Source organism: Elgaria multicarinata, chromosome 11 (genome assembly GCF_023053635.1).
Source record: "Elgaria multicarinata webbii isolate HBS135686 ecotype San Diego chromosome 11, rElgMul1.1.pri, whole genome shotgun sequence".
Taxonomy (NCBI): domain Eukaryota; kingdom Metazoa; phylum Chordata; class Lepidosauria; order Squamata; family Anguidae; genus Elgaria; species Elgaria multicarinata.
The window spans coordinates 28363836-28390590 of record NC_086181.1 but is presented as its reverse complement, the minus strand read 5'-3'; the positions used below and the strand labels follow the sequence as shown (position 1 = coordinate 28390590).

The window sequence follows — 26755 nt, the reverse complement described above, 5'->3', positions numbered from 1 at the left end:
AAAGAAGCAAAAATCAGAAATCCAAGGCTGCATGTTAAAGAAAAGCGCAGTGTGAGTGGGCAAGCGGGTGGGAGGCATCATGCTTGCTCGCTCACATTTATTCACAACTCATTCCCACAATTCGCTCCCATTCATTCACAAACTTGTGGGGGGGGGGAGTTTACACCAGCTGTTTATTGTATTGTAGTCGTCACTAATGGGCCACATGACGTTCACCTGCTCCTGCGGTGATCTCGGCGCCACCTCTCACTTTTATCGGAATATCCCTGACTGCTTTTGTCACCTTTTTTCCGTCTCTCTCGTGTCCATTCTGAAGAATGTCTGCGGCATGCCCCCCCCCTTTACGAGGTCGTTGCCATTCGCCGCAAGTTCTGGGTTCAGCGAACAGCCAATTAGCTCTGAGGGGGCGTGTGCATGGAGTGTTTTACCGCCAAGTGTGTTTTACTGCTGAGTGATGTTTTTAAAACAAACATCTGTTCGTAGGAGCGCATATTCGACGGAGTTACGATCCCCCCAATGTGTTGCTGCGTGTCTGTGCTCCTACGCATCTCTCACGAGTAATTTTTTAAAAATATCCTGTGCCCTGTAGCCATCTGCCTAGCCCTGCCCACTTCTACTGATATACATGCGGAACCTAGGGTGACCACATGGAAAGGAGGACAGGGCTCCTGTACCTTTAACACTTATAGACAAAGGGGAATTTCTGCAGGGGTCATTTGTATGCATGCAGCACCTGGTGAAATCCCCTCTTCATCACAACAGTTAAAGCTGCAGGAGCTATACTAGAGTGACCAGATACAAAAGAGGGCAGGGCCTCTTTTGTCGTGTGTGCCCCGTGAGGGGTGATTGCAGAAGCGGGGGACCTTTGGGAGCATGCCTCTTCCATTGCAAAAGGGCTGCAGGTGTAGATCAGCCCTGGGTCAATAATGCCTTGTGTAAACCCCAGTGTGTTTGTCTAGAGGAGGGGCGGGCAATTTGTGGTCCTCTAGATGTTTTGGCCTACAACTCCTGTGATCCTTCATCCTTGGCTAGAGATGGTGGGAGTACCGCAACTTGCCTACCCCTGCCTTAGAGGCATGGGTAACACCTCAGATAGTTTGACTCTCTACCCTTTATCTTGCCTCTGCCATAATGGGCATGGAAAAGAGTCTGGAGATGCCTGATTTTAATTTCTGAAGCTAAGCAGATCTCTAGGCAGCCCAGGGCATGGATGAGATGCCACCTTAGGCATAGATATTCAGTATTCAGCCCTTGGGAGGATGGCAGAGCTTCGGCTATGGGGCGGTATATAAATGTAATAAATAAATAAATAAATCGAGCAAGCGAATGCTAGCTAATCGTAAAGCTCCCTTAACGTTATTTCTATTTTCTAACCTTCACTTCATACTTGAGGAATGTAACATCTCCCATTTTTTCACCTTGTAGCCTTTGAGGGAGAAATGTGGTTGACGCTTCTTGCATCCTAAGGACACCTAAATATCCTCAGACCTCTGAACAGTTTGTACCCAAGGCCAAAGCACCTGATCTCTCTGTTAATCCTGGTGCCAAGCAATGAAGCTGAATGACATCCCTCTTTACAGGCCTGCTCAGGAATTTGTTTCTCCGTGCGATTCACGTTGTGTGGGGAGGAAGGGGGGTGCCAAGCGTGCCAGCCCCCATCCTTGTCTCCCTCCGTGAGTTTTCCGGGGTTCTAAATAGCACAGCAAGCCCACAGGGGTAGAGAGCCTCCCCACTGCAAATTATGAAGATCGATGGAGGTGGAAGGGCGAGCACACTCATCCCAGCTTCCTCTCGGCATGACGTTAATCACGTGGAGAAACAAACAGCGCTCAGACTGTGCTCCTGCTCCCTGTTTTCTCCAGCCCCAATCCTCCTGCAACTTTCTGAAGACGGCATGGCGTCCTCCCTGACAACAGAGGGCTCCTCTACGCCAAGCAGGCTATTCCACTATGAAAGCGGTATGTAAAAGGCAGGAGCCACACCAAGCAGCATACAGCAGTATGAAAGCAGTATATAGTATGTGTCCATGGGCCCCAACAGTGGTCAGTGCACTTCAATACCGCTATAAAGCAGTAGTGTGGCTCCTTCCTTTTATATGCCGCTTTCCTAGTTGGTGTAGATGAGCCCTCACTTTAAACACAAACCTGAACAACAGTAGGGGGGATGTGGCATGTCCCCGCAATCCTACTACCATCATCAGCCCCTTAACCACAGACTTAAAACCCAAGAGTCAAAGGGTTAGTGACATAACGTGACACTAGGAACCCTAATTCCACCTCACCAGTGTTTGTTTTTCTGCTGTGATTTTCCTACTTAATGTAACTTACCTCCCCTCCCCCGGCCCTTGCTTGTCTTGTTCTTTTGCACATGCAGACTGAAGAATGACAAACATGTCAAGGCTGGACAGTATGATGGGCTCGTTGAACTGGCTACTATCTGTGCCCTCTGCAATGACTCCTCTCTGGATTTCAATGAGGTGAGTGCCTCTCTCTGGTTTCCTGTCCTGACTGCCACCATTTGTCTTAAGCTGAGGTCAGTAGACCTTTTATTTATTATTTGCCATGGTTTCCCTCAAACTGGGGGCTGTCTCTAGGTGGGGAAAGCCCTGCGGTGCCTGTGGATCTGCACTGCATCAGTTGGACGACTCAGGCACAGCTTTCCCACAATGCTGTGGTCTGGAAAAGTTGGGGATTTACCCTTTTTAAGTCAGAGCGACATCAGTACGGTGCTTTGTCCATCTGATGTCGCTCCAGGGCCAATCTGGGGGCGGTGTCTGGTGGGAGGCGACTGGTGATTGGTCGCCATCCACCAGGAAGAGGGTGGGGGTGGCTCTGATACCCAGATGGCCGCCCAGAAATCCCGTGCTCCCTTCTCGGTGTCAGGATTACCTGACAACGCCTTGGGAGAAGGAAAACGCGGGGTTTGAGAGGGAGGCACTGTGAAGACAGCCCCCTGGGAACCGTAGTGTGATGAAGACAGTGAGAACTTTCTGTTAAGAGATTTATGGCACAATCCTATGCATGGTTAGACTGAAAAAAGTCCCATGGCTGGCTGCGGGAATCTCGGAGTTGCAGGACCTTTTCTGTCTAAACAGGCATAGAATTTATTTAGTAATGTATTATGAGAATTTAATCAGCTTCTACTCAGTCTGAATACTTCCAGAGTAGCTTATACAATTTAAAACAGCAAAACCAAAGTGATTTAAAACAAAACAAAACAGCACCCTACAATATGAATTACAATAATTCATGCTCCTTGGGAGTGCTCCTTGATCCTGCGCTGTCCCTGGCTATTCAGGTAATGGCAGTGGCACAGAGGGCGTTTGCACAATTGCACTTGGTGTGCCAGCTGCGACTCTTCAGAATCAGTCTGGCTCTGCAACACTTATCCATGCCTTGGTTGTAATACATTTAGACTCTTGCAATGTGCTCTATGTGGAGCTACCCTTGAAGGGCATCCGGAAACTTCAGTCGGTGCAAAATGCAGCAGCTAGGCTGCACAGTATCTGGGCTGTTGAAAGCCCTGAACAGCTTAGGATATGGCTAGCTAACAGACTGCCTGTCTCCCTATGAACCTGAGTATTAAGATCTGTTGGAGAAGTCCTTTGAGGCCACCGCTACCCTCAGGGGCCCATTTGTCAGGCATGTGTGAAAGGCCTTTCTCCTGTATTGCCTCCAACAATGATTGGTCCCCACTCTCTTGGCCTTTAAGAAGGGTGTCAAGATGCATCTTTAAAATTTAGCATTTTAAGGGGTTCATCAGATGAGCGTTTTACCACATGGTCTGGGTTTTTTTTGAAACGGAATGTGCTGCCGTTGCCTGCTGTGTGCAGGAAAAGCGGTGCGATCAAAGCGGCCCTTGAATGGGCCATGTGGTCTTTGTTTATTTCCTCTTTCTTCTCCAGGAAGAAAGAGGAAGTAATGTGGGACAGGACCGGGGGCAGAGAAGCGACGGTAGGGAACCGCGATTGCCCTCCGTCTGATGACACTCTGTAACGTGTAGTTTTAATGTTGTAATGTTTTTGCTGTTTTTATGGTTCTTGTTACTGATTTACGGTTTTATCGCTTTAAATTGTCGTACACCGCCTTGATGGCTTTTTAGCAGATGAAGTGGGATATACATGTTAATAACAAATCATCATTATAAACGCATAAATAATTCTTGTCCCCTTAGTAAGGATGAATCTCCCATCATGCTCCCTTCAGCTCTTGAACAAGGCTGATCCATGTGGAGCTCACATCTCCTTTTCTTCCCTTGTTCCTTTCCCCCTTTTCCAGTCCAAAGGTGTATTTGAGAAAGTGGGTGAAGCCACTGAAACCGCCCTTACCTGCTTGGTTGAGAAGATGAATGTTTTCAACACAGATGTAAGAACCCTTTCCAAAGTGGAGCGCGCCAATGCCTGCAACGCTGTAAGTACGGGCTCCCAAGAATTGTCCTTCTTCAAGGGCCTGTATTGCTCCACCACTCTGTCCAGGCAGCTTGTCCTACAGTTGTATTACAGACAAATTGGTGAAGAGCTTTAGGCTGGAAATAGTAGGGCATCCATAGGATTGCGCATTTATCTAGAATGGAGGGGAGGCTACAGGGTCTCCATTCCCAGAATTCTCAGTATATATTTGATAGGGATAGTAGATAGATAGATGATGTTTCTAGCCCTTTCCTAAGAAAACCATGAATGCAGGATTCTATCTAATATCTTAGTATCAATCAAACTTTATTTACAGTCAACAGACCATTATTATAGCATATAAGTACACAGACGTTAATAAAAATACATGATGGTAAAAAGAAAGGATACAAAATCTTTAAAAATGCTAATCAGTAGGTTTTAAAATAATGAGTGGTCTAATGAGAATAGCCAGATTCAGAAATCTGGCCACTTGTTCAGTAATAGGCTTATTGGTGCCCTGAAGTAAAATAATCATAAGAGATTCAGGAGAGCGACCGGGGAAACGCTGCTAGGTCTTTCCTGGCCTCTTGAGAGTAACTGCAGTAAAATAGTACATGCAAGATCTTAGTAAGAAGTGAGTCTCCTTCCAGCTTATTCTGTTCAGGACAACAAATGCACAGGAACTGGGAAGATGTTAGAGGCATATAAACATTTATTTATTTATTTATTTATCGTTATTATTTTTTATTATTATTTAGAATATTTATATACCGCTCCCCATTGAAAAATATCTGTTATCTGTTGTTGTCCTTTTATTTTATATTAGTACAATTATTTAATACATCAACATATTCAGCTATTTGTGTTAAGGGTTTTGCTGTTTCAAGGATACACCTAGGGGATGTCTTTAAGGCAGTGGGATATTATTTATTTATTTATTTATGTTTATATACCGCCCCATAGCTAAAGCTCTCTGGGCAGTTTACAAAGGTTAAAACATTAAAAACAAATATACAAAAATTTAAACCATAAATAGCATAAGAACAAGACAATATCCGTTTAAAACAACTATTTTGCGGTCAGTTAAAAAACTCAACATATGCTGTTAAATGTCTGGGAGAAGAGAAAAGATAACAATGTTGGTGCTAGGCGAGCCTCGTTGGGGAGATCATTCCATAATTGGGGGGCCACCACTTAAAAGGCCCTCTTCCTTGTTGCCACTGCAATGATCCCAAACCCCACACTTCCACTGCTGCGGGGCGGTGATGGCAGCTAATCTTGACGCTGCAGGGAAAGCGGGGTGGGGGGTGGGTTTCTGGCACCAGTCACTTCCCCTGTCCTCTGCTTAGACAGATGGCAACCAATCAGGAGTTGCCATCTGCACAGCCACGCCTCTGCTGCAACTCCGGAGCGAGAGTTAGGGGGTGTCTTGACATCGTCTTGCGTGTCCTTGCCTTGCTCTGGAGAAAAAAGTCAGGGTAGTCCCCAACTTTTCCCCTCTGCAGCTTCATCAGAAAGCCCCAGGGTGGGCGCATGGTTGCTTCTGCATCATATAATCACTGCTGCGCTACCACCCACGCACCCACCCTGGGGCTTTCTGAGCGTTTAGACAGCCCCCAAGCGTCCCCACTCACTCTTGGTATATCCTTGGGGCCCTTATAGTGCAATCCTATGCACATTTAGACAGGGGAAGAAAGGCCTCTCGTAACGCTGTTTGCCTTTGGCCCTGCCCGCCACTGGAATGTGGCCCCTGAGAGCTTCTCTGAAGCGGAATTCACCCCTTCGGGCTGAAAGAGGCTATGCACCCCTTGAGGCAGGACTTCTGAGTATTCAAATTGTGCCTGTTCAGATAACACGCTAAGCCATGGTTATGCCACTAACCTTTTTGCAGTAGATGTTTAGTGAGAGTGTTTCAACTGCGGTTTATGTAGCCACCATGGTTAGGAATGGTGTACACGATCCATAATGTTTAGCTCAAAATGCTTAACTACCGTCTACACAGGGTCATTGTTTCGGTTCTCTTCTTAACTTCCTTCCAACGATCCGTGGGTCCGCTGTGTGGCCCTCCTTCTGGCTGGCAATGTGGAGTGGGATTAACCCCTTTCCCCCCTTCCTCCCTTTCCCCAGGTGATCAAACAACTCATGAAGAAGGAATTCACCCTGGAGTTCTCCCGTGACAGGAAGTCCATGTCCGTCTACTGCACCCCAGCCAAAGCTTCCCGGGCTGCTGTTGGCAACAAGATGTTTATCAAGGTCAGCTGTGCCCCCTCCCACCCCTCCTCCCCGACCACGTGCTGTCTCCACAGCGACTAGGGAACGCAGGCAAAGGTGTTGCTCAGCACTTAAAAGATTCAAGGCCCAGTCTCATAGGATGCAAATTTGCGTAAATTCTGCATATGCTAATTTATATTTGGAGGTAATTACTAGGATTTACCTACATTTCACAGGAGGCAAAGCCAGCCAAATAATTTCTCACCCAAATCATCTCAAACAAAACCAGTTCTTCAATTAATTTTCACCCTGACTCAGATAATCCCAAACGAATGGGGAAAAGTTTCCCCTCCCCCCTCAGCTTAATTGTCATGCCTGAATTGGGGGTCTGTTTTTGCTAAGATGGTGTGTAGGGTGACCCTATGAAAAGGAGGACAGGGCTCCTGTATCTTTAACAGTTGTATTGAAAAGGGAATTTCAGCAGGTGTCCTTTGTATATATGGAGAACCTGGTGAAATTCCCTCTTCATCACAACAGTTAAAGCTGCAGGTGCCCTGCCCTCTTTTAAATCTGGTCACTGTAGTATAGCTCCTGCAGCTTTAACTGACATTCCCTTTTCTATGCAACTATTTAAGATACAGGAGCCCTGTCCTCCTTTTCATATGGTCGCCGTAGTGGTGTGGTGTGGGGTTTGCAGCATGTGGGAATGGGAAAGTTAACCCTTCCCACCCCAGCTGCAATCATCTTTGAAAATTGCCTCCTGCATGGCAATTAAACTGAGGGGAAAAAACCCTCTCCAGTGGACACTCAACTCTGTGGAATAGCTCTGGGAAATACATCTGGGGGTGCCCCCACCCCCCGGGCCCGGGCCTAGCAATACTCCTGAACACAGGCATCCCAACTTAGACCCAACCCCATTTTTTAAATTACATTTTAATCCTGCTTTTTCTTCAAGTTGTTCAAGGCACATGGTTCTCCCCATTTTATTCTCACAACAAAAATCCACCGGAGGCTGGAGGCACCTTCTATGAGCAGAGCTCTTCCTGTTGCGGAAGGCAGATTCTGGATGCAGCCCTAAAAGAATAAAAAGTAAATACTCCAAAACTATGGCCCAGCTGCCATAGTTGCTGAGACAAAATGCTCCATCACACCGCGGCTTGACGCTCTCCCTACCTTCGCTTCTCCGCCCATGTTTTTGTTCCTCAGTTACTTCCTCTTTTCAAAAGAGGAAGTACAGAACGATCACGAGGCCCAATGAGTCTGCTCTTCTAAAGGCGCTGCTTCTCCTGCACACAGCAGGAGAGAGCAGCAATTCCAAGTTTAAAAAAACATCGGACTTAATGAGGGTTTTTTTGTTGCGCAAGGAAAGCCAGAAGGGGCGGAAGGCATGCAGGAGGCAGATGACATCATGTGAGGGACTTGACCAAACTCCCTGAGTGCCCAGAAACGAGCATGCAATGCGGCAGGGTCTTACTATTTACTGTTTTACTCTGTACAGCACCATGTACACTGATGGTGCTATATAAATAAATAATAATAATAATAATAATAATAATAATAATAATAATAAGATGGAGCTTAAAGTCTAGGTTCCTACCACCCTTCCTGTTTTCAACCTTGTTCTCTCTGAAGTGGTCAACATTTGTCTAGGCTGTACTAGTTTTCTATCTACAGGATTTGAGGGTGATTTTTATGGATGATCATTCAATCATGTGAGCTTCTCCTGCAACCGACACAATGAGTTAGTGAGGATTAGATCTTCATTACAACAGAGGGCCCCTCTATTACTCCTCTGGCTATTTCTATCCCCCAAAACAGTTTCTAGAACTTTCCGCCTCAACTTTTAGTACCTGGGTTCAAACAGTGATACAGATGTGTGGCTTGCCACCCAGAACTTTCTTTTCTCCTCAAGTCACCCTCTCCCTTTCGTGTTCTTCCTCCTGCACAGGGTGCCCCTGAGGGTGTGATTGACCGTTGCAACTACGTCCGTGTAGGCACCACCCGCGTTCCCCTCACCTCCAATGTCAAGGACCATATCATGGCAGTAATTAAGGAGTGGGGCACAGGACGGGACACCCTCCGTTGCTTGGCACTGGCCACCCGTGACACTCCACCAAAGAGGGAAGACATGGTTCTGGAAGATTCCACCAAATTTGTTGACTATGAGGTAAAGCTGAGGGCAAATCTCACAGGGAGAGACAGTGTGTGTGCGTGATTAAATCAGTGGGCTGTATCCATGAGCAGTCGGGTTAAGAATCAGAAGCTCCCTGGGGCTGCAGACTCTGGCTTCATCCATCAGCCAGACAACCAAGGGTCACTGGGAGGCTGCACCTCCCAGGAAGAAAATTATAGCAACAGGAAGATTAACCTGGTCCAGTACATCAGCCAGAGATATATTTGCTTTTTTCCTTCTCCCTCCCAATCCCTTTTCCTTTTGTATCATGACTTTTAGATTGTAAGCCTGAGGGAAGGGCCTTGTCTTAATATTAATCCTCATAAGCTGTCCTTGATGAGGTTTTTGTGTGTGGCTGAAACAGGGTTGTTTAACAACCTTGTCTGGAAGACGGGTTGTGGCGGTGGTGATGGTTTTTTAAAGGTTCTAGCTATTGAAATGGCAACAATGACCCACATTCCTATATCATGCTTAGGCTGTGAGGGCTAGTAGCTTTTGTAGGCTGATCTGCAACAGTGTTCTGACCCACGGCTCCCCCCTCCACAGGTGGACATGACCTTTGTGGGCTGCGTAGGTATGTTGGACCCGCCCCGCAAAGAGGTGATGGGCTCCATCGAGCTGTGTCGGGAAGCCGGCATCCGCGTCATCATGATCACGGGAGACAACAAAGGCACGGCCATCGCCATCTGCCGACGCATTGGCATCTTCACCGAGACCGAGGACGTCACCGGCAGGGCCTACACCGGCCGCGAGTTTGACGACTTGCCCTTGTCTGAGCAGCGGGAAGCCTGCAAGAGAGCCTGCTGCTTTGCTCGTGTGGAGCCCACGCACAAATCCAAGATCGTGGAGTTCTTGCAGGGTTTCGATGAGATCACAGCCATGGTGAATAGGCGGGTGGCGATGGCGGAAATGGGGGGACGGTTGGGCAGGGCTAGCAGCGGCCATTGTCCCACAGCATGGGGGGGAAACATGTCTTCTGTCAGTCTGTCTATCAAATCATGTGTGAATTTTGGACGTGGATGTGTCTATTTCACTGAATAGTTATGTCCGGAATTCACTACTGAGTCAGTGAAGGAGGACAGGGCTCCTGTGACTTTAACAGTTGCATAGAAAAGGGGATTTCAGCAGGTGTCCTTTGTCTATATGGAGAACCTGGTGAAATTTCCTCTTCATCACAACAGTTAAAGCTGCAGGTGCCCTGCCCTCCTTTAAAACTGGTCACTTTATTTATTTATTTATTTATTTATTACATTTTTATACCGCCCAATAGCCGAAGCTCTCTAGTATAGCTCCTGCAGCTTTAACTGTTGGGATGAAGAGGGAATTTCACCAGGTTCTCCATATAGACAAATGACCCCTGCTGAAATTCCCCTTTTCTGTGCAACTGTTAAAGATACAGGAGCCCGGTCCTCCTTTTCATAGGGTCACCCTGTTACTGAGAAACAGACAGGTACTCCAACTTTACACATGAAGATGCTATAGCTGGGCATGCGTTTTCTCTTCTACAGCAGTGTGCTACACCCACCGGGGGGGGGGGGGGAAGGGATGTGTGAAGTCAGCCACCGTTCCTCCCTCATTTGGATGTAAGAAAAGCCCTGCTGGATTAGACCCAAAAGTGGCCAGCTGGGTTGACCCACAAGCAGGGGAGGGGCCTGTAGCCCAGTGGTGGAGCACCTGCTTTGCACACAGAAGGTCCCAGGTGCAATCCCTGGAGTCTCAAGGCCGAGAAGAAGCCTTCCGGAAACCCTAGGATCTTCCCAGAGCGCTGAGTGAAACTCTGGAATTCATTACCACAAGATGTCGTGATGGCCCCCAATTTGGAGGGCTTTGAAAGGGGGTTGGGTAAATTCCTGGAGGAGAAGGCTGTCCATGGCTACTAGCCCTGATGGCTATGTGCTCTCTCCAGTATTCGAGGCAGTAAGCCTGTGTGCAGCAGTTGCTGGGGAACATGGGTGGGAGGGTGCTGTTGCACCATGTCCTGCTTGTGAGTTCCTGTTCAACAGCTGGCTGGCCACTGTGTGAACAGAGTGCTGGACTAGATGGATCCTTGGTTCTGATCCATCATGGCTCTTCTTATGTTCATATGGAGAGAGCTGCTGTCAGTCAGTGTCGACAGTACTGGGCAAGATGGACCGAAAGTCTGGCTCAGTGTAAGGCAGCTTCCTAGGTTCCTGGTTCGCAGGGTATGCAGGCACTAGCCGTTCCCTGCTGTGGCTTACCAGCAACTGGCATTCTGTGGCATACTGCCTCTAGTCACGGGTGTTCCACTTAGCCATCATTTAGACATCAAATTTATTCTCCATAAATGGACCTAATCCCCCTTTAAAGCCATATAATCTAATGACCATTGTCCTATCTTGTAGCAGTGAGTTCCATCAATGAATTACACATTGAGTGGACTCGCATGTCACACTAAGCCATGGTGGGTTATTATCGTGGGTGGCCACAGAGCGGTTCTGCATGCTGTCCGAACCTGGAGCGTGTTTCCCCTCGTGGGTAGTTTTGTGCAAACAAGCCACCCTGAGGATCCAGGGCTTGTGTAGTAGGAGTTGTTTAGGGCAGCTTATTCTCAGAGTGACTTTTTTGTTACGTCCAAACCCAGCAGGGGCATTTTTCCCGTGGGTTGTCGGGAATGGCTAGAGAGCTGGCCAGCAACAGCAGCAACCCCCATCCCTGCCGCTCCTCACGATCTTGCTAGTGCTGTCACCGTTCTCACTCATTCCTTCTCAGCTCCAGGACGGATGTGGCCTCCAGAGGTTTTGGCCCACCACTCCCATCAGCCCTAGCCGGCATTGCCAGTGGTGGGGGGTGCTGGGAGTTGTAGACCAAAAATCTGGAGGGCCACAAGTTGCCCATCCTTACTTTCCTCATAGGAAAGACACTCCAATCCCCTGATCATTTCAGTTGCCCTTTCCTGAACCTTTTAAAATCTACAATATCCTTTTTGAGATAGGGTGAACCTGTGCTTGTGCAAACATGCTCCTTCCCAAGGGGTGGGGGGTGGGGGGATGTCTTTCAGCCTTGGAACTGAGCCCTTCCCCCATCCCCCAGCCCCTCCACTGTATTCCCTCCTCTGCATCTTGGTTCATTCCCTGTCTGTCCCCTTTGCTCTCTCCTGGTAGACCGGTGATGGTGTCAATGATGCCCCAGCCCTGAAGAAGGCCGAGATCGGTATTGCCATGGGCTCTGGTACCGCTGTGGCCAAGACCGCCTCAGAAATGGTGCTGGCAGACGATAACTTCTCCACCATTGTGGCTGCCGTTGAGGAGGGCCGGGCCATCTACAACAACATGAAACAATTTATCCGCTACCTCATCTCCTCCAACGTGGGTGAGGTCGTCTGGTAAGGGACCCACCCCCACCCCCTGCTTTATATCCTCTTCCTGCTCTTCCACTGTCCCACCCTCTTTTGGCAGGCCCTGCTGCTAAGCTAAGTAGGCCGGGCAAAGGAATGTGAAGAGAGACTGCTCCCCCAACCCCACAGTGGCTATATGCGTCACTGCTTGACCAGGGCTTGACGTGTGCTTTTCTTCCCTCCCTACTACTCTCCCTTGCAGTATCTTCCTCACAGCTGCTCTGGGTCTCCCTGAAGCCTTGATCCCTGTGCAGCTGCTGTGGGTGAACCTGGTGACTGACGGGCTCCCAGCCACCGCCTTGGGCTTTAACCCCCCTGACCTGGACATCATGAACAAGCCTCCTCGCAGCCCCAAAGAGCCCCTGATCAGCGGCTGGCTCTTCTTCCGCTATATGGCCATTGGAGGTAAATGCGTCTCCCTCCCTGGCACCTTGGCCCTTAACCCAGAACATGTACACACACGTGCTGTGCGCGGGCCCGATGCTCTACCCTGGTGCGCTCTTCTTGGATCCAGATTTCATACTCTCATTCCAGCAGCCCAACTGTAGTCGACTCAGAAATCCGTGTTATTTCCAATTCTCCAAGTGAGAATACTGACAGATTCCCCAGTGTTCTTCTGCATGGGCCCGAATGATACCAACTTGGCTGCTCCTTCACATGCTACTAATCCAGTACCGTAAACCTCAGTCAACGATCCATATTTCTTGTGCCAAAGAATCCAACTGAACACAGCTGTTTGCAATGTGTATGCAACCCAACACTGGCCAGATCTACACCGGGCAGGATATTGCACTATGAAAGTGGTATATAAAAGGCAGGAGCCACACTACTGCTTTATAGTGGTACTGAAGTGCACTGACAACTGCTGGGGCCCATTGACACAGACCATATACCGCTTTCATGCCACTTTCATAGTGCTATATCCTGCTTGGTGTAGATGATGTGTCATGGACCCCAACAGTGGTCAGTGTACTTCAGCACCATATAAAGCAGTGGTGCGGCTCCTGCCCCTGTCCATTGTAGTTCCTCTGCAGGTTGCTCCGGTGGGTGGTGGTGGTACTTTTTCTTGACTTCTTGACCTCCCCTTTGTTCACACCATCGTTTCTCCTCTGTTCTGCTCACAGGGTATGTCGGAGCTGCCACTGTGGGAGCTGCCGCTTGGTGGTTCATTTATGCTGATGATGGACCTGGCGTGACCTATCACCAGTTGGTGAGTGTTGCTGTCTTTTAACTGACTGATGGGGCAACAGCACTAGCGTTCTATGAGGAGTGGGGGATTTCTTCACCTGGCAATGCCAAGCTCTTGTTTTAATCCTCCTTCCTCTCCTCTCTCTTTCTCTTCCCCAGTCCCATTTCATGCAATGCACAGAACACAACCCAGACTTCGAAGGACTGGAGTGTGAAATCTTTGAGTCCCCTGTCCCAATGACCATGGCTTTGTCTGTCCTGGTCACCATTGAGATGTGCAATGCGCTCAACAGGTAAGGGGCCCTGTGAGGGTCAACTTCAGCGTCAACTACATAGAGATCCTTCAGTGGTTTTATTTGTTCGGCTTGATTTGTACTCTACCTATCAAGAAAATGGCACTCAAGGTGACTCACAGTCATAGCAACTAAAAGCAACTAATAAAATCTTGATTAAAACTATAATAAAACAAATACATTTAAAAAACACAACAGCAGAATAAAAACAGTGCCCAGACCATTTTACATGCTAAAGGCCTGCTTGAATAAAATCATCTTTACCTGCTGGCAGAATGACAGCAGAGAGGGAGTCTCTCTTGGTAAGGAGTCCCAGAGCCTGGGAGCAGCAACCAAGAGGACCCTGTCTTGTATTGCAACCAAACGTGCCTCTGAAGGTGGTGGAAGTGAGAGAAGCCCCCCCCCCCATTCTTATCCCCAGCTATTCCCCTTTCCTTGATGTTCCAGGCAGTGTGGATTCTACATAAGGTGAGGGAAATTTAAGCTCTGTGCCAAGATAATCGAAATTCTGTGCCAGGAAAATAGTTATTATTAGTTACTCTGTTTTTCTTACCCAGCTCCTCAGCAATGCCCTTTGAAGTGGCTTCTAACGCGTAAAGTACATACAAAAGATAAAGCTGGAGTTAAGTTTTATTCGGTGCAAAACACCCACCATCACAAATATATGAAGGCAATAACATTTGGGGTGTCCCAAATGGTATCCTTGGTGTTCCTCAGGGCAATGTATCACGTTTTGGATGACAAAAATCTATCCCATTTCATCAGCCGGATTCTGCGACCTGTATAAAATATGAAATGAAGAGAAACCAGTAATGTGCTTATGTTGCATAATGTATTTGGGAACATTTACTCATTTGCATAATTAATTCATATTTTGCTACTCAGGAGAAAGATAATGACGCCTCTCCCATTGCCTTTAACCACTGGAAATCTCATTCAGATATATCAGCAGGCGGGGTCCACATATTATCAGGCATATCTTCACAACCACGAAAGCTTTCAGTTAAAGCAAGCATGAGGAACCTCCAACCCGTGAGCCTAAGATGGCCTGCGGAAGGTCTCCATTTGGCCCATCAACTTCCCTGCCTTATCTCTGACCAGCCCACACTGTATTAAGCCTTTTAATAATAAAAAAAACCCACCTAATTGCAACACGGGAGACATTGTGCAGGGGGATAGCTCCTGGAGAGGGGAGGGCTAACCTGCCCCTCCCCACCGCTATGACACAGTTGCACAAAAAAATCACCCTTCCCCACTGCAATCAGGCTTTGGAAAAGCCTTCATTGGTATCAATGGTGGATTTTTAAAAGCCCAATTGCAGCAGGGGAGGGACAGTGTATGTGTGTGTGTGTGTGTGATGGGTAGAGGGCAATCAGGGTCATGGGGCCATATGCCAGCAGTCAGGTGTCTCCATCCAGTTTGGAACATGACTCCTGACCTGCTTGCCCAGAACTAGTCTGGCCTTCAGGACAAAGAAGGTTCCCCACCCCTGATTTAAAGGAAAACTGAGATGGTCAATTAGCTGAATTCTACAGCCAAATGGCCACATTCTCTATTGTTCCTCTACTCCCATGGAATCACACCATACCCTCAGCCCTGTCCATTATCCAGATTATGGCTTTCCAAGCAGAGCTGAGATCCATCCCATTAATCTCTTGAGCGACCAGCCTTCACATCCCTGATACTTGCAAACTGGCCTGCGTTTAAGGAGCGTTGCATCTTCTTATATGTACTGAATGATAACTTCACCCCCAACTCCCCACTTCTCTGTCCTGCACAGCCTTTCCGAGAACCAGTCCTTGGTGCGGATGCCCCCCTGGGTGAACTTCTGGCTCCTGGGATCCATCTGCCTCTCAATGTCTCTGCACTTTGTCATCCTCTACGTTGACCCCATGCCTGTAAGTGTTGTTCCAATGTGGCCTCCGCTGTAGGCACCCTTCAGGGCCAGTTCACAGCACACTTCTTGATCTCTGTTTACCCAGTTGCTCAATGCATGATCACTTGTGGATAAATACGTGAGTGGGCTCCATTGGAAAGCATTGGGTTTGGGTTGCACTGGGATAACCTAGTGTCAATGGCCATGCTGGCTGGGGAGTTGCAATTAAACACATCTGGAAGGCACCAGGCTGGGAAGATTGCTTTACAGCCTTCAGGCCTCTTTCTTTCTTTCTTTCTTTCTTTCTTTCTTTCTTTCTTTCTTTCTTTCTGGAAGTATTATTATTATTATTATTATTATTATTATTATTATTATTATTATTATTATTTATATAGCCCCATCAATGTACATGGTGCTGTACAGAGTAAAACAATAAAATAGCAAGACCCTGCCGCATAGGCTTACATTCTAATAAAATCATAATAAAACAATAAGGAGGGGAAGAGAATGCACCAAACAGGCACAGGGTAGAGTAAAACTAACAGTATAAAAGTCAGAACAAAATCAAGTTTTAAAAGCTTTAGGAAAAAGAAAAGTTTTTAGCTGAGCTTTAAACGCTGCGATTGAACTTGTAGTTCTCAAATGTTCTGGAAGAGCGTTCCAGGCATAAGGGGCAGCAGAAGAAAATGGACGAAGCCGAGCAAGGGAAGTAGAGACCCTTGGGTAGGTGAGAAACATGGCATCAGAGGAGCGAAGAGCACGAGCGGGGCAATAGTGTGAGATGAGAGAGGAAAGATAGGAAAGATAGAAAGATATACTTCTTTCTGGAAGTATAAATCGTGGCATAAAAATACAGCCCTGTGTGTATTGTGTGATCCTTGGACTAAGTTAGTTTGCACCTACAGTGCAATCTTCTGCGTGGATACTCAGACATAGGTCCCATTGAGTTCAGTGGGGGTTACTCCCAGGAAAATGGGTATAGGATTGCAACCTTGGTTCCCACTGAAATCAACAGGACTTAACAATTTAGTGCACAATCCTCTGCATGTTTAGGCAGAAAAAGGCCCTACAACTCCCAACAGTCCCCAGCCAGCCATGCTGGGAGTTGTAAGATTTTTTTCTGTCTTAAACATACATAGGATTGCACCCTTAAGGCATGGCTAACTTGGGAGCTATGGGCAACTAACATAGCTGGTCCCAACCTATTATGTCTAGTTTTTAGTGCCTTTTTGTTATGGGGAGGGAGAAAGAGGCATATGTCCCCTTGTACTCAGAGATGGACTTTTTGTGGGGAGACAAACACTGACCTCTCTTCCTTTGCTTTTCCTTTTCCCAGATGATCTTTAAACTGACGCATTTGGATCTGCACCACTGGCTCATGGTGATGAAGATATCTTTGCCCGTCATCTTTCTGGATGAGATTCTCAAATTCGTCGCCCGGAACTATCTGGAGCGTAAGCCTCCCCTAATTTGACCCTCCCTTCCCTACCCCGGATCTATCCCAGTCCTTGCCTCCTTCCAAACCTTCTTCTCTATCCCCTTCACTGGAGTCAGAAGCCCCAGATTGGATGTGTGAAATAACCTCACCATGGAGAAGAGAAGACATCTCCTCTGACCTTTCCCCTCCTAGTTCTTTCCTGTCTTCCCCTGTTATTTCCTATATCCCTCTGTCATCTCCATCTGCACCCATCCAGAGCAGCTCATGTTAGATATAGGGCTGGGGGAAATTCCACGAGCTTGGTCATTTAGGCTTCTCTCTGGCAATGTTGCTGTTCAATAGTTTTAGCGTAGGGACTTAGTGTTTTATGGGGGGCCTCCTCTTTAGATGGTAATGTGTATTACTTCACTTCAAAATGTGCTGAACCAACTTCATTAGGGCTTCATTAGGGGGCCCTCCTGCTTATTCTGCTGAGGGGGGTCTGGTCCTCTGCCCCAGAGTCCCACTCTGATGGCACCACTGCTCCCAGGTAAATTCCTTGGAGTTCTGTGCAGAACCAGGTGCCTGAGAATTTCATGCCAGGCCCTACGAATGTGAAACAGAGGGAACAGAAGGAACAGCAGAGGCAGGCCCGTTGGGAGTACAGGTATCTAGATGTCCCCGGATTAGGGGCGGGCAAACGAGTGATGTTCATCTCATGCCCCATTCCTCTTTGCCCTTGCGCTCACTGCTCAATCTGCGTGAACAGGAAATTTGCGATCAAATGGGAGATTTGTTCAAATCTCCCCAAATTTGCACAATTTCCTTCCATAGACTAAAGCGGGAGCTGCTTCAGTCTGGTGAGGAAATTTGCCCAAATTAGGAAATTTGGGCAAATGAGATTGGGAATTGGGAATGAGATGGACGCGAGCACGTGTTTGACAATTTGTGAACATTTTCAATGGACACATGTCCGTGCTCATGTTCAAAGCTTTGAACGGGGCATGCCCTGGATACTGGGGTTCTCCTTTGAGTTTTGACCATGGAGTTGTCGCTACTGGCTTAGAGCAGATGCAGGGAGGGGAGATGGGAACTCTCTAGGATTCTCGGGTTTAGTGAGTTAATGGGAAAGGGAGAGGAGAATCAGGACTTTTCTTCCATATCCAGTGCCCCTAATTAGTTTTTCATTCCTTCATGGGTTGCCATCCATCCATCCTTTCCATCCTTTCCATCCATCCATCTTCCCATTCATCCAGACTAATCACCTTTTCCTTTCATTGCCCACCCTCTTCCCAATGTCTATTAACTCTCTTTTATCCTTTCCCTCCTGTAGCATAAACTCCTTCCCCTTCTATTCTCCTGTATCCTGCCTCTCAGGTATCTTACAGTCCTTGACCGCATGCCTTGCTTGTTCTCCTGGCTACCCCATGACATCTGTCTGTTTGTCCATGTGGGAGGAATGGCAATATCTGTGGGGAGCTGGGGGAAAGGGCCTCTTCTTTGCTTGAACAGCCTCATTGCTGCAGCTGGAACAGGTAACTGGGGCAATTCAGCTAATTGGCTGGTGGGGCAAGAGAGAGAAAATCTGTCCCAGAAAGAGGATTGCTCCAAGAAATATCCTTAAAGCTCTAAACTCAACCTTCTAATTCAAATTGGTTGGACTCTGGCCTCAAACCTGAACCCTGCATCCAAACCGAACAATTGCTGACATGTTTGTCCCAATAAAGGATCTCGCTAGCGTCCGATCCTCTTTTGCCCCATCAGTTCTCAAGTGTTGCTTGTTCACCTTCTGTGCACATACAAAGAAGCCCGTTTGGCCTCGTCATCATTTTGCCTGCCTTCCTTCTCCGTCGGGTTTGAAACAAAGTCAGGATTTCCCCGGCTTTGATGTTGTGTGCATAGAATGGGGAGGTTTTCAGCCCAGTCTGCTTATTATTGTCATCTCTCTAGCTGTGCCCCAGCTGCCTTCACTGCCCTTTGCTGGTTGTTCTATGTTCATGCCTGGCCAGTCCTATATGAGCAATTGCTTGGCCCCACATTTGCTGGAGAGTGGGGGGCAATGGTAGGGCAACTGAGCTCAAGGCTGCTCCTTCACTGGACCTGCTGCCCTTGCTGTTGCCACTTCCTACACTAAGGTAGGGCGAGGATGGTTGGGCAAGGAGGCCAAACTGTGGGGAAAGGATGGTGTTTCCAGTGGGGCGAGTGGGGCTGCCGTCATGCCTGGAATGAGGTGAGTGAGCACCCCAAAGTTCTCATCCATTTCCCCCTGCCTTTTTCTCCCAGACTAAATGCCCTGTGCATACTTCCCAGGAAGCAAGCCCCATTGAATCTGTAGGATTTACTTTTGAGTAAACAAGGGTGAGGCAGATTGCTGTCAAGCCAAACCTCTCTAGGAAGTGAGTTCCACAAGAATGGCACATCTTTAACTCGGTGTATATGCCATGAGATAGAGCTCCATCACGCCGGGGGTTAACATGCTCCCTAACGTCGCTTCTCCACCCGTGTTTTCCTGCCTCAGTTACTTTCTCTTTCAAAAGAGGAAGTACCCAACGAGCACGAGGCCCATTGAGTCGGCTGTTCTAATGGCGCTGCTTCTTCTGCACACAGCGGGAGAGAGCAGCGATTCCGAATTTAAAAAACCATCGGACTTAAAGAGGGGGGGGGGTTGTCGTGTGAGGAAGGCCAGAAGGGGCGGGAGGCAGACGACGTCATGTGAGGGACCTGAACAAACTCCGTGAGTACCCAGTAATGAGCGTGCAATAAAACGCTCGTCAGATGGAGCTTATAGTCACTCCTGTTACTTCTTAGTAAACCTGTCATAAGGTTGATTAAAGGCTTGTGATAGTCCTTTCCTGAAGCAGAATTCTGTCCGGTGTGGTTTATTGTGGTTATAGGACCAGGAAGAAGGGGGCTTCCTGTTATTTAGTTCGAAAAAAGGAACAAAAAGCTGTGGAGTTTTGTGGAGTCCTCCCAAATGAAGTGGAACCATGGGCATAGTTTCCCCAGCAGTGATGAAGAAAGTGCCAGCTGCTGAATTTCTGCCTTATCGTAATCTGTTAAACGCATAAGAGCACTGCCGGGGGTGTGGGAAACAGCGACACAGAGGCACATTAGGCTTCTTAAGCAAGGAATATGCCCAGATGTTTGGTGAAGACCTCTCTGCCCCTTATGTTAAGGTCTCAGGCCAGGAAGATAAGTGAAGAGAGCCCACCCACTATTCCCATTATTCCCCGTGCTTGTATGCCAGCCACGTAGCCTGATCTTGGCAATGGCCTGCTCTAGGGTGCCCATCTCACTACAACGTGGAACCTTGCCTTCCCCATTTCTCTGTCCCTCACTCTCTGTTTTCTCCTCCTCCCTCCCCTTCTTACAGAGAGTTTAGAAGAAAGGAAGAAGATGTGAACCTTTGAGTCACCACGGAAATAACCTCTTCATCCCCAACAGTGAAGATCTCCCCACTACCTTCGTTCCGCTGTTGTGTCTGCCGCTCCCACCTCTGCTTCTGTGCCCCTTCCTTATTTAATAGCCACTTTCTTCTCCCCACAAACCCTCTGTACCTCTTTGATCAGGGACTTACCAGTGTGGGCCACCACACTGGCATTTGCCACGCCGTGTTCCCTGCCAGCTGCTTCCCCGGCCCTCCCCAAAACCCCACTAGCTACTTGGCTTCTGTACATTTTGAGCCACCTGCATCTCCTTGCCCCTGCACACACCTATGCCACTGATGACCCCCCCTCCCCGACACACACTGCTTTCTGCATTAGCTCCCACACTAACTACGTTTGTCCCCCCCCTCGCCCCCTCTTCACACGACTAGAACCCACCTCAAGCCAGGGGTTGGATTTTTTAATGCACACATAAACAGAAGGAAACATTTTGTTAGGGAAAAACAAACAAGTAAGACTCCTCAACTTGGAGGAAATTAAGAGATTCTTCTAGCTGCTTATTTATTGATATTAAAGGATAAACTCTTAACTGTATTGAATGCTTCCAGCTTTTCTTTCACTACTTTGGTCAAATGGAAGGTATGGGGGAAGGCTGAAGTGGTTTTTACAAGGAAATGCTTGTCTGGAATTGAGAGGGGTGTGTGTGCGTGCAGAAATTCAACCATTGCCATTTTTCATGGCATAGCGATGACATGATGAGGAGCCTGGGCCTATTGAACGTCTGCCTGTTAATGCAGCTGTATGGAGGCACAAACACAGTCAGGAAAAAGGTCAGCAAGCTTGTGTGTTCATGCAATCATAGCAACAGAATCAGAACAAACATTTATCGAGTCCAGTATCCTGCTTCCCACAGTGAGTTACTGGATGTCTCCGGCTGGGAAGCCCACAAAGAAAACAGGAAGGGAATAGTCCTCCCCAGCTGACGCTCCTATCACTGTGGTCGAGGGACAATGGCATTTCTCCCATTTTCATGATGGAATCCCACGGTCACAGTGTTATGGCCATAATGCTAACATGGATTCCCCCTAGATTGGGCTTTATGAGAAAACTGTGACTAGTGATACAGGATGGGTTTATATGGTATTGCTGCCTCTTGTTAGAAAGGCAGTTTGCAGAGAAAAAACAAAAAGGCAAAGCAGAATGTGTGTTTACCAGATTTAGAATTGCCATCTATAAATGGTGAAACCCCACCGATATGAGCAGGATGTTGACATAGGTGCCAGGGGTTGTTAACTTTCTTTCCACTGTCTACGAATTCTGATTTCCCAGGACTTATGAAGGGCATTCATCATTCTTTATCTTTCGGGATAGCCCCTCTTCCATCAGTAGGCAGGGCCAACCTCTCACCATCTCCTCTAGGGGGAGGGGTATCCCCTCTTCTCCGGGGCAGTCCTGCTGATGAAAGAGGAGGGTGGGGTGATTCTCCTCCAGCTTGTTGGGTCTGTTGGTCGAATGAATGGACTTTTGCTGCTCCAACCCCACCCTCACTGCCCGCAGAAACAGTGCCTAGCCGATTAAAAGCTGAATTGGTAAAACACTAGACAACAAAACCAGAGCAAGTGGGCGGGGGGAAGGCTCCCATATCCATCACGCAACAAGAACCAATGAACTGGAGGGGGAAGGAAAAGGGTGGGGCGGGTGAGCGCAATAGTGGGAGAGCAAACAAGTAAAAAGAGAGTTCACTGGTACAGCGATGATGGTGAAAGGGACCAGCGTTTGTTGCGCTAATGAAACGGAGGTCAAAATTGCGGGTGCATACCAGGAAAAAAAAGGTGTGATGGAGGTCTTAGGGTACTTTCAGATGGAGAGCTCCTAGCACTACTAGACAAAGGTCTTGTGCCTTGATTCTGTCTTTTATTTCCTGAATGGGTTTTCTGCAGTAAGAAAAAAGATGCAAGATGTTGTGGGAAATTATAGGAGGGTTATGAGTGGATGACTATGTCATTTGGACTTCCTGTAAAATTCTATGAATGAGGGAAGGTGATGGACTCTAGAATCACCTCTAGTTGAGCTGGCAAAACTGGATCTGACCCAACACCTACCATAATAATTCCCTGAATACTCAATAAAAGAGGGCTTGAAAACTTTATTAGAAACAAGACAGGGCTACTCCTAATTTCTGTCTGAGCGAAGCAGAACTACTGAGCAAAACAAAGCTACTAAAATTGAAATTAAACTAAAGTAATTGCTTTGCTCTTAAGTATCCATATAAAATTGGCTAAATGGTATAGTTAGCAAACACTATCAAACTCCCAGTTGCCCACAACAGATATTCCCCATTATATAACATGCCATTAGCATGGCGCAAGATTTTTCGTTGCCTGAGGTGGGAAAGGAACACGCACCACCACTGCTGCATTGTACCCCTTCCCACCACATCGTTCCCCACCACCCCTGACCCCCTTACCTTTGCTTTTACCCACCCTCTGTTTGCCTCATCCTGATCTCCAAACCCTGGCAAGTTCTTGCGAGACCTTTACAGTGACTTCTTCCAATTGTGTGGCTCTCCACAGATGAGACAAACTGAGGGCAGGCGGCTGCTGTAGAGAGCCCTGCCAACCACGCTCTCTCACTGCGGCAGATGACGGGCCATTCTGGGGTGGGGAGCAGTGGGAGCAGCACTCACTGTGCTGCAGTCTGATGTGGGAGCCTCACCCTGCTTCATGGGAGGGCCGGCCCTGTATGGCATTTATCATAATCCAACGATTACATTCATAGTTGTTAGCCCCCACCCCTAAGCCCCCTAAGCTACCGATCAAGCATTTTGGTTTGTACCAACATCATTAGCTACCATCAACATTGCTAAATAAAACGTTGTGTTTAATGCTTTGCCCTCACACGCAAAAGCAACCAGTCAGATCCTGGCAAACTGGATGCGATGACCAAGTGTCTCTTGATGCTGGCCACAGGGGAGTTCTTTGTGTAACTTAGTTGCTGACTAAAGCATGTATTCAGCTGCGTCTTCTAACTGGAAGTGACAATTTCAGTCTTTCTCAGACAAAGGCAAGGAGTTAGCAAAGATTTTGTTTTTGCAGAAACAACACATTTACATTTTCTCAAGTTCCATTTTCCGCCCTGTGAGAGTTCACTGCCCTTTATGTCATGTTTGTGGAAGCAAGAGCAACACAAAATGTATTCTCAACCGTATTGTTCCAACACTGGTATGTGGAGAGACGGGGAAGGGGGAATTAGACAGGAGAGGGTTAGAATTGGTCTGATGGGCTGGCCAGAATCGCCCAGCATACCCTTTGCTAGGGCATCTGCATGGGACGGAGTGCCAATGCGGAGTTGTTGCCGCTGCCAGGCCGGGCACTGGGGAGGAGGGAGGAATGAGGCAGACAGCTCTCCTCCCTCTGACCTCCCTCTGTCTGCCCCATTCCTCTGCCCCTCCTTTTTTTAATCTGTAGAAACTTCGCATCTACAGATTTTTAAAAAACGGGGTGGGGGGAGAGGAACTGGGCAGCCAGAGGGAAGTCAGAGGGAAGAGAGCTGGTTTGGGCACCACAGATCCCTCTCTTCCTCCCCCTCTGGCTGCCCCATTCCTTCCCCCCACCCCATTTTTTAAAAAATCTGTAGATGCGAAGGTTAGAATTGAGGACCTGGAAAGAGATCTTAGTCCAGGTCCTCAATTATAACGGCATCTGGATGGAAAAGCAGAAAAGTGAGAGTAGCTTTAAAACATGAAGGCAGAGGCCACTGTAGAGGTCCCATTTAAAAGCTCCACTAATTGGGGGTGTTTTTAGTACTGACGTACTAGCTGGATTAGTGGAAGAGGTCGTTTGGTCTTATTGGGGAATCTCTGACCCCAAAACTGAAGGATTCAGGGTGCTGGGGCAGAAATTCCTGAATTCTCTTGGGGCAGGGAAGGCTGTGCTTCCTCTGCATTCTTCCCCATCTTCACTCTTTCCAGCCAACTTACCCCTCTGGAGACGGAGCAGCTCCTCATACAGGGGAAGGGCTTCTTTAGCTTGTTTCCGGAGCTCCTCCCTGCCATCAAGGAGGAGCTCCTCCACTTCCCCCAAAAGCCGGAGAAGGACCGGGTGCTGTCCAGGCATCTAGAGGGAAAGAAAACAAGATAGATCTCTCTCATCCCTCAATGGGCCTCCATCCTGGAAAACTGCATGTACGACAGGCCCTCAGGGGGACTCCCATGGGACCCTGGCATTGGGAGGGAAGGGCTGTAACCCTTTGCCCCCCTGACAGTGGCCCTGATTCGGGCTCCTTCCCACCCCTGCTCATTATCTGGAGAAAAGAGCTCCCTTTCCCTCCAAGAGCAGCTTGGGTCCACTTCTGTGGCATCTTCTACAGTCCCAGTTCAGGGCTGCTGCCATGCCAGCAGGTGGGGATACTCACGGGCAATTCACGGAGGTGGAGGGCAAAGCCGAGGAGGTTCGTTGCTACAACGAGGGCCCTCCACCTCTCCAAAACATCCCTGGACCTGACCCAGTAGTGGATGTGCTGTGGAGGGAAGCAGCAGCTCAGAATCCATGCCGGATCTTCCCACTCCCACTTGGGGCTCCCGACTGGGTGTCCTCACATGTCTTGTGAGCAAAACCAAAATTCTCCGGCATCCCCACTCACCTCCAATAAAAAGACCACATGGCCCATGGTTGGCTCTCCACTGAGCAAACCCCTCAGCATGAATTCGACCATCTCGTACCCATAGGGCTTGAAGAGGTGCTGAAAGGAAAGAGAGAAAGAGAGCATTAGACCAGGGTGTCGTCACTGAAGGATCTCCCCTGCCAAGGTAGCAAATTAGGCTCTGGCAGGAGTCAGCAATGTGGCACCCATGGATCCACAGGTGCCCACCGAGACCCCACAGTGTGCCCATGAGTTACTCATCCCCCCCCCAACAAAGTCAATGGAGCAACACTGTCCCTTTGTCTTTAACAGAGGTGGGGGAAAGTGCACCTTGCAGCAAAATGGCTTGAATAAGCTCAGGCCACGCAAAAGATCCCTGGAGCAAGAAGGCCGCCTCCCTCCAGCCCAACCACGTTTTGGCCATCCACCCCCTCCCCCTCTTTATTTAGGTCAAAGAAGGGGGGGAAAGAGAGATGAGAGTGTCCGATGGGCCTGCAGGCCTGGAAGCTTTGCCTTCCTCTGTCCCCAAGGCTAAAGGAAGCCATGTACCTCCGCTTCTCCAAGGAACCCTCCTTCGGGAAATGGTTCCATGGACTCAGCCCTTCCCCGCCTTCCCCGAAGCACAGACCTCTGCCCCCCAGATCACAAAGCTGATCTTTGCAACTGCAGTTGAAGAAGGGATCATGCACCACAGGCCCAGAACATGGTCTTTGCTCCAAGACCAATGCATCTGGCCAGGATTTACCTGATGCTGAGGGGCTGCTCCACTCCCGGAGTTGCTGAAGATCTCGTGGAGAGCCAACCGCAAGATCTTGGACTCCAGGTCCCGTGAAAATGCAGGTCCGGTTCGGCTGGTAGGAGAAAAGGGAAAGTAATCAGTTCTAGTGAGGGAGGGAAGGGCAGTTGTTCAGGCTGGGCCGAGGGCTGTATCTAGTCACCATGCAATGTGGATTTCCTCCTCTGGAAGGAGGAGAGCGGATCACGGGACTTTCCCAGCCATCTCCAGTGATCCAACCTGGAAATCTCTGCCCTGGCTCCAGTTTGCAAGCAAGAGCAACCTCGGAAGGGAATGGGGAAGGTGGGGAAGAGAAAAGGCCTAAACCTCCCACCATTCCCCAGCCAGGACAGATTCTGTAAGCCACTGTAATACCTCAGACGGTAGATCGCTTTCAGGGCACGAGCCAGGATGCCTGACGGGAGAGTTGCCCCGGGCTGGGTCTCTATGGCCACCTGGGAGAGGGAAACAGGGAAAAGGGAGAAGATGACAGTCAAAGCCCTCTCAAGCCCCAGGTTGGAGATTCTGGGCTCCTCACCCACCCTTCCCACTGGATTGCAGGGGCTACATCTCACTCACCGCTATTGCCTCCATCAAGTCATGTTTGGAGCAGGGGAGCTCCAGCGCCCAGCCCCTGCTCCTCCGGGTGGCCGTAGAAATGGAGATGAAGGCCTGGAGAAAGGTGACCTTCTCCAGGCTCTCAAAATTCTAGAAAATGGGAAGAATCAGGCTGTTAATTATGGAAAGACACTTCTGGGCCTTCATGTCAGGGCGTCCCTTATATAGGCTATGGGCTGCTTTTCCATGGGGAAAATCAGCTCCTCCATGCTGCCATGTGTAGGAGAAGCTCTCAGAGAACCCAGGAACTGCCTTCCTGGGTTCCCCCTGGAGCAAAGAGCAGTGGGCCTGGTCCTAGGCTGAAGGTGGGCGCCACCTGTGCAGGGGGATCTGGGAACCCCGGGTTTTGGGTTAAGGGTGGCGAGGAAGGGGGTAGCTGTACCTTTTCTCCAGCCTGAACGTCTCGTACGAAACGTTGCACAGTTTCCAGGC

General features: G+C 48.6%; 1 protein-coding gene across 1 annotated transcript in view; it reads left to right on the top strand.

Annotated features, from left to right (window-relative positions):
* Positions 1-20883, top strand: part of ATP2A1 (ATPase sarcoplasmic/endoplasmic reticulum Ca2+ transporting 1) — a 42923-nt gene extending 22040 nt beyond the window's left edge. The window contains exons 11-23 of the mRNA XM_063137795.1: positions 2374-2476; positions 4278-4409; positions 6518-6643; positions 8550-8768; positions 9321-9656; positions 11897-12117; positions 12332-12534; positions 13254-13339; positions 13477-13610; positions 15391-15508; positions 16823-16940; positions 18237-18280; positions 20277-20883. Coding sequence (XP_062993865.1) covers positions 2374-2476; positions 4278-4409; positions 6518-6643; positions 8550-8768; positions 9321-9656; positions 11897-12117; positions 12332-12534; positions 13254-13339; positions 13477-13610; positions 15391-15508; positions 16823-16940; positions 18237-18241 — 1801 coding nt within the window. The 3' untranslated portion in view covers positions 18242-18280; positions 20277-20883. The remainder of the gene's footprint in view (positions 1-2373; positions 2477-4277; positions 4410-6517; positions 6644-8549; positions 8769-9320; positions 9657-11896; positions 12118-12331; positions 12535-13253; positions 13340-13476; positions 13611-15390; positions 15509-16822; positions 16941-18236; positions 18281-20276) is intronic.
* Positions 20884-26755: the final 5872 nt, after the last annotated feature.